Source organism: Rhinolophus ferrumequinum, chromosome 2, assembly GCF_004115265.2.
Source record: "Rhinolophus ferrumequinum isolate MPI-CBG mRhiFer1 chromosome 2, mRhiFer1_v1.p, whole genome shotgun sequence".
Taxonomy (NCBI): Eukaryota; Metazoa; Chordata; class Mammalia; order Chiroptera; family Rhinolophidae; genus Rhinolophus; species Rhinolophus ferrumequinum.
In genome coordinates this window covers 107,050,264-107,062,801 of record NC_046285.1, presented here as the reverse complement: position 1 = coordinate 107,062,801, position 12,538 = coordinate 107,050,264, and the positions used below count along the sequence as shown (strand labels likewise).

General features: G+C 46.5%; 1 protein-coding gene across 1 annotated transcript in view; it reads left to right on the top strand.

Moving 5' to 3' along the window:
• HSF2BP (heat shock transcription factor 2 binding protein) overlaps window positions 1–11,717 on the top strand; it is a 66,378-nt gene extending 54,661 nt beyond the window's left edge. The window contains exon 9 of the mRNA XM_033122760.1: window positions 11,046–11,717. Coding sequence (XP_032978651.1) covers window positions 11,046–11,257 — 212 coding nt within the window. The 3' untranslated portion in view covers window positions 11,258–11,717. The remainder of the gene's footprint in view (window positions 1–11,045) is intronic.
• The last annotated feature ends 821 nt before the right edge of the window (window positions 11,718–12,538 follow it).

The following is a 12,538-nucleotide window of genomic DNA, read 5'->3' as shown; positions in this document are numbered from 1 at the left end:
GCTGAGCTGTCCCCTCCCTGTCCCCGTGGCGGCAGGTGCCATGGGCGGGCTGGACTGCAGCCTGGAGGGCACCCAGACGGCCCATTTGTTACAAGTATCCATCGAGCTCCGAGCCCTCCTGGGACCTGGAGGTTCAGCAGTGAACAGACGGAGTTCTTCCCTCATGGGACTTACCTTCAGGTGGGAAGACTGGGACAGTCAGGCAGATGGTGGCGCTCATATGATACAAGTGAGGACGGCGTGGCATGAGAGGCTAGAGAGGGACGCCAAGGGGCTGCTGTCCAGGTATTTGAGTGGAGCCCTGCGTGAAGCAAAGGACAGCTGTGAGATGTGTGAGCAAGGCATCACGGGCCAAGGACGGGCTGTGGGGAGGCCTTGTGGCAGCCACGGCAATGAGAATGGCAGTGGGAAAGGCCGGTGCGGCTGGAGGTGCTGCGGGCCGTCGGGGCCACCGCCTGGGGGCCTGTAGACGGCCGAGAGGACGATGCTTGGCAGTACTCTGAGCGGGCAGGCCCTGGGCTGGTGGGCGGTCGGCTTCCCACGCTCGCTCCGGCTGCTGTGGGGGGCTGCGAGGGGTTGCAGGGGTTCAGGTGGGAAGGCTGTGGCAGCCCGACCAGGTGGCAGCGGCGACAGTGCATGAGGTGACCAGATTGGAGGGGCGAGGCGCCTGAGGGAGGGTGGCCCAGGGCGCCTCCAGGGTCCGGGCGGAGTAGCTGGGTCAGGGTGTGGGGGCTGTTGGGGGGGGGAGGAGCACGGGGAATGGAGTTCAGTTTGGTGCGTGTGAGGTTTGAGGCCCCTGTTCCGCATTCAGAGGGAGGTGTAGAGAACCCTGGATTTGTGAGCTGGCGTTAGAGGAGCAGATGGCGTTGGCGACAGCTCTGAACACTGTTGTGTAGACAGCATTTCTGTGCCTGGCCGTGGATTACGTCACTTGGGAGTGAGAGAGGGCTGAAGACTGAGCCCTGGGACACCGCGACATTTTCCGTGTGGGAAGGAGAGGAGGAGGAAGCACAGGAGACGCACAGAGAAGCAAGAGGAGGCGGGAGGACAGCCCGGAGGAGGCGGCATCCTCGAGGGCCCGGGGAAAACAGTTTCCTGAGCCGAGTGGGTGAACCCGGGGGCTGGGGGCGAGCGGGGCCAGCTCTGTGCGTGCTGGGAGAGGAGACCTAACGCGGGGCTGCTCGGTCCCCTCCCCTCGTCGTCCTGTCCATGTGGGGTGACGAATGTGCGAGCAGTTCAGGGTCAGGGTCCTGATGCACTCACGGGCTCTGAATGTCGGCATAGCACTGATGTTTGCGTGTGGCCCACAGACGGGCTCTGAAGGCTCTTCCAGAAACAGGCCCATAGAGCTAAGTCCATGGTGCTGGACGGTGTGTGTGGAGCATGGGAAGGGGTGCGAGGGAGGGGGCACAGGGCGGCCTTGGACCTGCCTTCCTGTCAGAGGGCGAGGGTTGTGCGTGTCAGGGCAGAACACAGCAGCTTTTGGGAGAATCGTTGCAGTTCTGCTTGTGTTCCAAGAACTACAATTTAAAAATTCCTAATCATTCTGTTGAAATATGGTCGCATCCTAACCTTCCAGTGTGGATTGTCCCCCAATCTCCGCAGAGTGATGGTAACGAGTGTTGCCTGCCACGCACGATGGGGCGCCTGGGGCCAGCCGGAAGCCCCCCACCTGGGGCTGGCACATGCTGCAGAGCTGGTGGCCCTCAGCTGCCGAGCATGGTGGCGACCCTTACGTGGGCCCAGCTCTAGGCACAGTTCCTTCCTGCTGCTGCTGCTGCTGACACATGGGACAGCTGCGTGCTCTTCAGGGCCTTTGTCTGTGACAGACACGGGTGACAGAGCCCAGAGCTGTGGAGGACGTCACCCGGGAGGCTCTCTGATCACCTCGTCCAGTTGCATTCCTGGTTTACAGCTATTGGTGCCCTGTTGGGTCGCGTCCCTTCCCCACTCCCAGGTGACTTACGCACCAAGCACCTGCCGTTGGGGACACGCACGATGCTCTGATTCCATGTCCATCCAAGGGCTTTGTGAGGGGGTCCCCACATGTCAGGATGGGACGACATGCATTGAGAAGTAAGAGAAATCCGGCCGAATATTACCTTGTGTGGTTTGCCTGAGTTCGAATAGTGAAATCGTGCTGGTGTGATTTTCAAGGATGGGCGAACAATCTGTGGTGATAAAATCAGGACATCATTGTTCGTGGGTAGGGACTGCCTCGTGGGGAGGGCCTGAGGGGACTTTTCGGTGCGGAAATGTTCTCTGACTTGTCAGCACTGGTTTTTGTACGAGTATGGCTGTCCATTTGTCAGTTTTATCCTCATTTTGACAAGACCATCCAAGAAAAATGTTGCTTTTCATGTAATTTTACATGATATATAATAAGTAATCCGTATCTCCTGGGTCAGCCTTTTCCAGTTGGAGTGACGTGTAGAAGCTTTTCCCCCTTTATCTTTTCCCATTTGTTCTACGGTTGCCTGAAACATTCCCCCATGTACACTGAGAACCGCATCAGACACTGGAATTATGTCTGCTGCAGCCAACAAGCGTAATTTAGAGAACTTACAAGGAGAAGCAGGCTGTTGTGTGTACCTTATTTTTATTCTTTCTATTGTTGTTTCTTGATGTTCAGAGATTTTTTTTTTAGTAAATTTTACTGGGGAATATTGGGGAACAGTGTGTTTCTCCAGGGCCCATCAGCTCCAAGTCGTTGTCCTTCAACCTAGTTGTGGAGGGCTCAGCTCAGCTCCAAGTCCAGTTGTTTTCAATCTTTAGTTGCAGGGGGCACTAAATCATTCATCCCATGTGGGAATTAAACCGGCAACCTTGTTGTTAAGAGCTTGCTCTCTAACCAGCTGAGCCGTCCGGCTGCCCCTCCGGAAGCTCAGCAGCAGCTCGTTGTCTTCAATCTAGATGCAGAGGGTGCAGTTCACTGGCCCATGTGGGACTCGAACCAGCAACCCTGTTGTTCAGAGCTCGCGCGGTAACCAACTGAGCCATCCGGCCGCCCCCAGAGATTTATTCTTTTATCATGTCCTTTCTGTTTCAAGAACTTTAGCTCTTCTCGCTTCTGTTTCTTCTTTTAGATTTATGGAAAAGTTGCACAAATTGTAGATAGAGGACCCCTCACCTAGCTTCCCCTAATGTTAACATCTCATGGAGCCAGAGTAGTTACTGAAACAGGTAAGTAACATTGGCACGCTATTAGCTAATCTTCAGCCCTAATCTGAATTTTGTCAGTTTTCCCACTGATGTCCTTTTTCTAACGACAGCTTTGTTGAGATACAACTCACATACCCTGAAATTCAGCCACTTAGAGTGTATAACTCAGTAGCTCTTAGTCTAGTCACAGAGTTGTACAACCATCACACCACCTGATGTTAGAATATTCTCATCACTACCATAGAAACCCCCATACCCATCAGCACTCCCCATTCTAGTCACGCAGCACCTCGCAGCCATCAGTCTGCTTTCTGTCTCTGGATTTAGCCATTCTGCGCAATTCATAAAGTTGGAATTTTATAATCTGTGGCCTGTTGTGGCTGGCTTCTTTAGAATGTTCTCAAGGACGCTCCATGTTGTAGCGTGTGTCAGTAGTTCATTCCTTCTCATTGCCAAACGTTCCTTTGTGTACATGACCACATTTTGTTCACCCATTCCTCACTGACGGGCATTTGGGTTTTTCCACTTTTGAGCTGTGCCATGAATTATCAAATTAACACTCACTAAGCGGAGCCCAGGTTGCCGGATGGTGCGCTGCGGTTCAACCAGAGACCACGAGGGGGATTGAAATGGACAGGTTTAGTACTCACGGGTCCTGGAGGAGGCACCGGGCAGGCCTGGAGGGGCCACACGGGGCAGTCCGTCTGCGGCAGAGGGCAGACGGGGGGGATGGGGGCGCACGCCTTTATTAGCGTCTGTGGGTGGCGTGCCTCGAGTTCCCCTCAGGCCGGATTGGTCCGTTCCAACCAAAGGAGCGGGTGTTGGGTACGCCCGGCGGGGTCTTACCTGAGGGGCCCATAGGGAAGGCTCTGGGCGATGGGGAGACTGTAGGGCACAGGGTTGGAGAAGTGGTATTGGGGCCTCCCGTGCTTGCGACTCTGCAGGCTGAGGCCGAGGGCACACCCTGGCCTGCGGGGCCGCTGTCAGGTTAGCGGCCCTGCTGGCTGCTGAGCCAAAGGAAATGGAAGCCCAGGCAGCAGTACCAGCACATAATGCAGCTGTGAACACCTGTACAAGTTTTTGTGTGGTCCCGCCATTCTTTTAGAGCAGGTCTGCTCACGGCAGCAGCTCTTCATTTTCTTTCATGTGAGAATGCCTAAATTTCCTTTCATTTCTGAAGGACATTTTCTCTGCGTACAGGATTCTGAGTTGACAGTTCTTATTCTTTTAACATGTGGAAAATATTGTGTCACTTCCTTCTGGCCTCCATGGTTTCTGATGAGAAATCCAGTATCATTGAATTGTTTTTTTCATGTAGGTAAGGTGTCGTTTCTCTCTTGCTGCTTTCAAGGTTTTTTCTTTGTCTTTAGTTTTCAGAAGTTTGGCTTTGATGTGTCTTGGCACAGATTTCTTGAGGTCTGTCCCACTTGGCATTTGCCCAGCTTCTGGGATCTGTAGGTTTGTGTCTGTTGCCAAGTCAGGTAAAATCTCAGCCATTATTTCTTAGGGTATTTTCCAGCCCTGCTGACTTTCCCTCTCGCTCCAGAACTGCAGTGAAATGAATGTTAGATTTTTTTTATAGCCCCACTGGGCGCAGAGGCTCTGTTCATTTTCTTTTTCACTCTGTTTTCTCTCTGTCATTCAGATCGGGTAGTTTCTGTTGTCCTGTCTTCTAGTTCACTGATTCTTTCCTCTGGCCCCTCTATTCTGTCTCTATCAAGTTTTTTTTAATTTCACTTATTGTATTTTTCAATTCTAATATTTCCATTCTGTTCTTTTTATCTTCTGTTTCTTTGATGAGACTTTGTATTTTTTCATTTGTTTCTAGCATGTTATGGTGGCTGCTTAAAAACTTGTCGGATGATCCTAACATCTGTGTCACGTCTGTGTTGAGTTTCTCATTTCCAGTTGCTTCACCTGTCTTACATAATTATGTCGAAACCCATAATTGAGCCATCTGTTGGAATGTTCTCAGTCTCAAGTAATGAGGTCTTCCACGTTGTTTTCAAAGAAACTGCAGTTGTAACTCAGAGTTTGCTCAGCTGTGGCCCAAGCACGCCTGAGGTGAGTGTTGGTCTCCCACCTGTACAGTGTGGGCACGCACGCCACTTGCCATTCCCTCATCTGTGTCCCTTCCGGTGCTGTCACCGAGCTGACCGTTTCCTTATGATGATGTCACCGTGAGCTGTTCCTGTTGGCTGCTCCCTTGATTGCATGGGGCTCACTTGTGACCTCTAGCGGCTTGTCTGACTTTGCCCTTTTTGGAGGTTTGCACCACTGTCTCTGAAGCTTGTTTGCTCTGCAATTTTCTTATCGTTTGTATTCCATCAGCCTTAGCCACATAAAATACAATCTTGTCATTCATTCCACAAACATTTACTGCATTGGGGATACAGTAATGGGTGAGACAGACAGGACCTTGCTTTCCTGAAGCTTTCAGTCTAGTGGGGGTGCAGAGAGGATTACTTCAGAGAATAAATGGTATTCAGGGAATTAAAACAGGGTGAAGGGTGACAGGGTGAGTGGATCATGACATTGGTGGTCAGTGAAGGACTCTGAGGAGAGAACATTTAAGCTGAAATTTGTTGTTTTTGGAGTTTCTACCTGTGTTTACATTAACCTTTTGTTCTTGCATTAGAGCCTGTTCCAGGCTGACTGTTGAAAATTCACATGGTAAAGCCCTATCCTACCCAGTTGCTCAGGGACTGTATTTGGAAATAGGGCCTTTAAAGAAGTAATTAAGTTATACCGTATGATCTCACTTACATGTGGACTCTAAAGAATAGAATAAATGAACACTCTAATCAGAAACAGTCTCAGAGACATAGAGGAAAATCTGAGGGTTGCTAGATGGGAGTGGGGTGGAGACGAGAGAGAAGGGGAAGGGATTAGAAAGCACAGTCGGTAACCACAAGATGGCCACGGGGATAGGAAAGACAGTTCGGGGAATATAATTAATAACAAACATTTTGTAGGGTATCTGATGGACACTTGTCTTATTTGGGAGCCCACTTCATGGACGGGTAGGTACCTGACCACTGCACTGTACACCTGAAGCTGAATAATACTGAATGTCAAGTATAATTTAACATATGTATAGTCACAGGATGTGGAGTACAGCATAGGGAATGGAGTCAGTGGAATTGTAGCAGCTACATATATACGATGTCAGAGGGGTAGTAGATTTGGGGCGGGGGGTTATCACTTGGGGGGGGTGTAAATGTCTAACATTGTTTTATATACCTGAAATTAAAAAAAAAAGAACTAATTAAGTTAAAACAAGGCCGTTGCAGTGGATCCTAACCTAATCTGACAGGTGCTCTCATGAGAAGAGATTAGGACACAGGAGAGATACTGGGCTGGTGTGTGAGCACAGAGAAAAGGCCATCTGCACCCTGCTGACACCTTGATCTTGAACGTTCAGCCTCCAGAACTATGAGAAAATAAATGTCTGTTGTGTAAGCCACCCCATCTGTGGTATTCTGTTTTGGCAGCCTGAGCTGACTAATACAGAGCCCTTAGCAAATGAATCACAGTTTTTTTTAAATTCCCTGTCTGATAATTACAAAATATTTGTCATATCTGAGGGTGCTCTTTATTATTTTCCTTTTGCATGTTTTGGATTTTTATTTGCTCTTTTATATATATATTTTAAAAATACATGAAAACTCTGGTAACTAATCTGGGACCTTTGTTCTTTTCCACTGTGAGCATTTAATGCTACCCCCCCCTCTGAGTACTGTTTAACTGCACCCAGAGATTTTGATAATGTTGTGTTTCCATTTCATTCACAATATTGCCCAGTTTCCCTTATGACTTCTTTTTGATCCATAGGTTACTTAAAAGTGTGTTGTTTTATTTCCAAATATTTGAGTATTTTTCAGATGTTTTTCTGTTATTTATTTTGTATATCTGTTACTTCTAATTTAATCCCTTCAGATCACAGAATGTACTTTGAATTCTTTTAAATGTCAGTTAGGTCCAGTTGGTTGATAGTATAGTTCAGAGATTCTATATCCTTACTGATTTTCTTTCTTCCTTTCCTAAAATCAATAATGGAAATAAGAGTGTTAAAGTTTCCAGCTCTATCACTGATGTGTGGTATATAAACCAAAAACAACAAAAGAACAAGACAAACAAATGAGAAACAAGAACTCATAGACACAGACAATAGTTTAGTGGTTACCAGAGGGTAAGGGGGGTGGGGGTGGGAGATGAGGGTAAAGGGGATCAAATATATGGTGATGGAAGGAGAACTGACTCTGGGTGGTGAACACACAATGGGATTTATAGATGATGTAATACAGAATTGTACACCTGAAATCTATGTAATTTTACTAACAATTGTCACCCCAATAAATTAAAAAAAAAAAAAAGTTTCCAGCTCTAATTGTGAATTTGCTTATTTGCCCTTAGAGTTCTATCGTGTTGTGCTGTGTATCTATCGAAGCTATGTTGTTAGGCACATATGTAATTAATCCTGTTATGTGTTTTTCATTATGTAAAGTCCTTCCTTATTCCTGGTAATATTTCTTTTTTTGTTGTTATTAAGATTAATTTTATTGATTTCTTTTTACCTTTTTAAAATGTGGCTACTAGAAAAATTTTTTTTTAATTTATTGGGGTGACAATTGTTAGTAAAATTACATAGATTTCAGGTGTACAATTCTGTATGTAATATTTCTTGTTCTGAAGTCTACTTTGTGAGATATAATATAGACCCTGCAACCTTTTTTTAGTGTTTGCATGGCATATTTTTAAAATTATTTTTTAACCTATGTCTTTATATTTATCTTGGGTATCTTGTACACAGTGTATGGTAGGGTCTTGCTGTTGTATGCATTCTCTCTTTTAATCAGTGTTTTTATACTGTTTAATGTATATAGAAAGAAATATGGAAATATTTCTAGTTGTTTCTTTGTCATCTTTTTTGTCTGCTGTTGGATTATTTTAATATTCTATTTTATCTGCACTGTTGGCTTACCATTTACATTTTAAGAACTCTTTTATAGTATTTGCCCTAGGGTTTACAATACAATCTTTAATTAATCATAGTTAATTAAAGATTTTTAATTATGAAATTAAAAATCTTTAAATAAAATTATAAAATTAAAAATCTTTAATTAATACTATACTATTTCAGGTGTACTATAAGAATCCTAAAACAGTGTTTTCCCATCTATTAATCATACTTAGTTCAAATTCCTTTTCTGATTGTTCCTTCCCTGGTTCATCTCTGAGTCTGGCTCTATTGATTATCACTTCACTGTGGGCTTTTTGTTTCCCTGGTTTTGTTGTCATAATTTCTGATTGAATGTTGGACATTGTGTGTAGGGCAGTACTGTGTATGTGTCGGGGGGCGGGGGGTTCGGGTGGCGTCCAGCAAACTTTCCCTGTAATGGGCCAGGTAGTAAATATTTTTAGTTTAGAGAGCCACATATGGTTTCTGTTGCACATTATTCTTCTGTTTTTCTTTTTTAAATAACTCTTTATAATATTAAAGCCACTCTTAGCTCACAGCCTGCACAGAAATAGGCCATGGGCTGCACTTGGTCTCTGGGCCATAGTGTACCAGCCTCTACAGGAAAGAATGAGGTTAATAGTGTCTACTCCTGAAAATGGCCATACCTCTTGTTTGTGTTGAGCTGGGGTTGGTTGGTTGTTGCAGTGCTTACACCACTGTGCACCACTAGCTTCAAATGCCTCTAACCTTTTCTTGTGCTGAGGGTGCAGATCCATGCAAAAAAAAAAAGAAATTGGACCACTTTCTTGCACCATCTTCAAAAATAAACTCAAAATGGATTAAAGACTTAAATAGACCTGAAACCATAAAACTTTTTGAAGGAAACATAGGCAGTAAACTCTCTGCCATTGCTCTTAGTAATATCATTTTGGATATAGCTCCTTGGACAAGGGCAACCAAAGCAAAAATAAACAGTGGGACTACACCTAATTAAAAAGTTTTTGCACAGCAAAAGAAACCAGCAAAATGAGAAGACAGCCTACTGAATGGGAGAAGATATTCATCCTATAAGGAGTTAATCAAAATATATTAGGAATCATTCAACTTAACACCAAAAAAACAAAAACCAACCAATCCAATTAAAAAATGGGCAGAGACCTGGCTAAGCATTTCTCCAAAGAGGACACTGAGACATGACACATGAAAACAGACACATGAAAAGAGGCTCGGCATCACTAACCACCAGGGAAATACGAGTCAGTACCACAGTGAGCTGTCATCTCACTCCTGTCAGAATGGCATCGATAAGTCAACAAGTAAGTGTGGGCGAGGACAGAGAGAAAAGGGACCCCTCGGGCACTGTTGGTGGGATTGCAGATTGGTGCAGCCACTATGGAAAACAGTTTGGAGGGTCCTCAAAAAATTAAAAATAGAACCTTATGTATGACCTAGCAATGCCACTTCTGGGCATTTATCCAAAGAAATCCAAAACACTAATTCGAAAAGATATATGTACCCCTATGTTAATTGCAGATATGGAAGCAACGTGAGTGTCCGTCACTAGATGATTGACTAAAGAAGAGGTAGTGTATATATATTATGGAATATGGCTCAGCAATGAAAAGGAAGGCGGTCCTGCTATTTGTGACAACGTGCATGGACCTAGAGGGTGTTGTGCCGAGTGAGAAAAGTCAGACTGAGAGACAAATACTGCATAATTTCACTTGTTTGTGGAATCTAAGGGAAAAAAACCCCTAAAACAAATGAGTAAACAAAACTAAAACAGACCCATAGATACAGAGAGCAAGCTGATGACTGACAAAGGGAGGGGTGGGGTAGTGAAAAAAGAAAAATACTGAGATCTGACTAAGCTGGGTGATGAGTACACAGAGGTTAATTATTCTATATTTTTATGTATGCCTTATTTTATAATTTTTAAAAGCTTCATTAAGAACATGTAAAATAAGGATTTTGGTATCAAAAAATGTCTCACTGGAGGCTCTTAAAAAAGGAATTTTATGGCAGCATTGTTTATAACAGCATAAATCAAGAAACAAACCCAAAATGTTCATCAGTAGAAGAGTGAACAATAAATAGTAACCAATTCATGCAATGGAATGGATGGGAAATGGATGAACTACAGTTTCTGTTACCAGTTGAGATTAATCTCTAAAGCATAGTGTTGAGTGAAACTGCTGGTTACAAGCAATATTACATACAGACCAAAAAAGAAAAAGCAGTGAAGATACCAGTTCTCTCCCAGACTGGTATCCCTGTTTACTGCAATTTCAATCCAAATCCCAGCAAAATTGTTAATAGTGGGAGACAAAGTTATTCTAGAATTTATATGAAAAACAAAGGAATTGGGATAGATAAAACCAGCTTGATAAAGAAAAATAAACTTGAAGGATTACTATTAAAAAAACCCCAAACACAAAAATGCCCCAGTTCCTCCAGCTTTTCCTGTGCTGAGGGTGGGGACCGAATTGCCAGAGTGCCTTCCTTCGTGTCCTGCTCCAGCCTTAGCTGTGGCCTTCCCTTGGGGTCTGTCCCTTCGTGTCCTTCCACCTTTTGCCCCTCTCCCCACCGTAGGGTCTTCTGGCTGCTGGGTGTTTGCTGAGCTCCTGGTAGAGGGCGGAGGGCAGAGGACCCAGCTCTGGTGTTTCGGTTCCGCTCCTGTCCGCCTTCTCTGGCTGGTGGGGCTTTCCTAGCGATCCTTCCCTCCCTGTGGCAGCCACAGCGCCCAGTGTCTCTGTAAGGTCTTGGACATCAAGAAGTGACACTGTTTCTGGGTCAGCTCGTACTTTTCTAAACTGTCAGATCTATCATTCAGAAAGGCCAGGAATGCGTGAGGGGCGACTCGGCCCCAGGATTTCTGTAGAAGTTTTATTCTAACCCAAACATTACTTCTTCCCCCTAGATCCTGATGCAGAGGTGTGTCTTCATGTGTTGCGACTTATCCAGTCGGTGGTTCTGGAACCGGAAGTCTTCTCCAAGTCGGCCTCCGAGTTCCAGAGCTCCCTGCCCCTGCAGCGGATCCTGGCCATGGCCAAGAGCCGCAACCCCCGCCTGCAGGCCGTGGCCCAGGAGCTCCTGGAGGACCTGCGTGCCCTGGAGCAGCACCACGCGTAGGGGCACTTGGCGTGTCCCTTCCCCTCCCAGGTCCCCACTTAGCAGCATCCTGAAACCGTCCCCGGTGCCATGTGTTACAGATGGCCAGCTGTGCTTGGCTAGAGAGGAACGTGAATTGGTATGTGTCCATAACTTCCTCTGGGTTAGTCTTGCCAGGGGAGCCTGAGAAAGAATCCATGCGTCTGTGAGGTGCGCCAGCTGTGCCTGGAAGAGGCCTCAGCGGCCCCTGCTACAGGCGGGGCCTTTCTGAGGCCTGTGGGCGCCCCCTTGATCCCCCCAAGTGGGAGATTCAGTTACCACCTCCATCGGTCAGCACTTTTCTGAGATCCATTTCTCTGCGAAACAGTTCACTCTCTCTCTAGTAGTTCTAATTAATCCCCCAAATGCAAGTTTAGTTACATTTAAACCTTTTGGTAAACCTGCTGTTTCAGATGACTTTGGACATTTTAGTTCTGTATTTTTGTGCCTCTTTTATTTTTGAATAAAGAAAGAAGAGTCACTGATATGCTCCAACCGTTGTTTTCTGAAATAGTATAAGCGTGAGATCAGGAGGCTGTACGTGACCCCGCACGTACTCGGCTGGTGGGAAAGCCTCTCCTTCCGTTGTTCTGGGCCCTTGGACTGTAAACCCAGAACGAAGTGCAGTTTTTCGTGTAACAGGCAGCGTGCAGAGGGCCTCAGACATTAGCGCTCGTGCCGGTGTGTGTGCCGGGCTCCCCTCACCGCGGCCACCTTGTCTGCAGCCAGGCCAGTGGCCAGGGACAGGAGGCCACACTTCAGGCCTCACGGCCCCTCCGCGTGTGCGAGTGGTGGTGCCATCAGCATCGTCCTTCAGGCCACATCAGGGACCGTGCTCGTGCCTCTCTGCTGCTTCCGTCTGCGCTGACGCCCTTGGGCCCCGCGCCTCCTGTAAGAGCCAAAGCAAAGGCACGGGCCCCTTGCAGTGGGGGCCTCATTCGTCTCAGCCGCGTCTGCTGTGTGGCCTTTTAGAATAAGTTCATTCTCTTTTAAGTAGACGTTTACAGGCGACGTGCAGTATGGCTGAGGCTGAACGAGGAGCTTAGAGGAAGGCACAGCTGCTTGAATTTCGCGAGCCAACATATCGTGAAACACTAGCTCATCAGCCAGGGAAATGTCGTAAGAGGCGATTTAAAATTCATGGAGGCAGAATGGGCCCATCTGCTGTGCGACGCTGTAGGTCCTGCTCACAGGCCATAAAACGGGGGGTGTTTGTCTGTACTTTTCCTCACATGCTGTCATTTTCCTTTTGCTGGTTTGAAA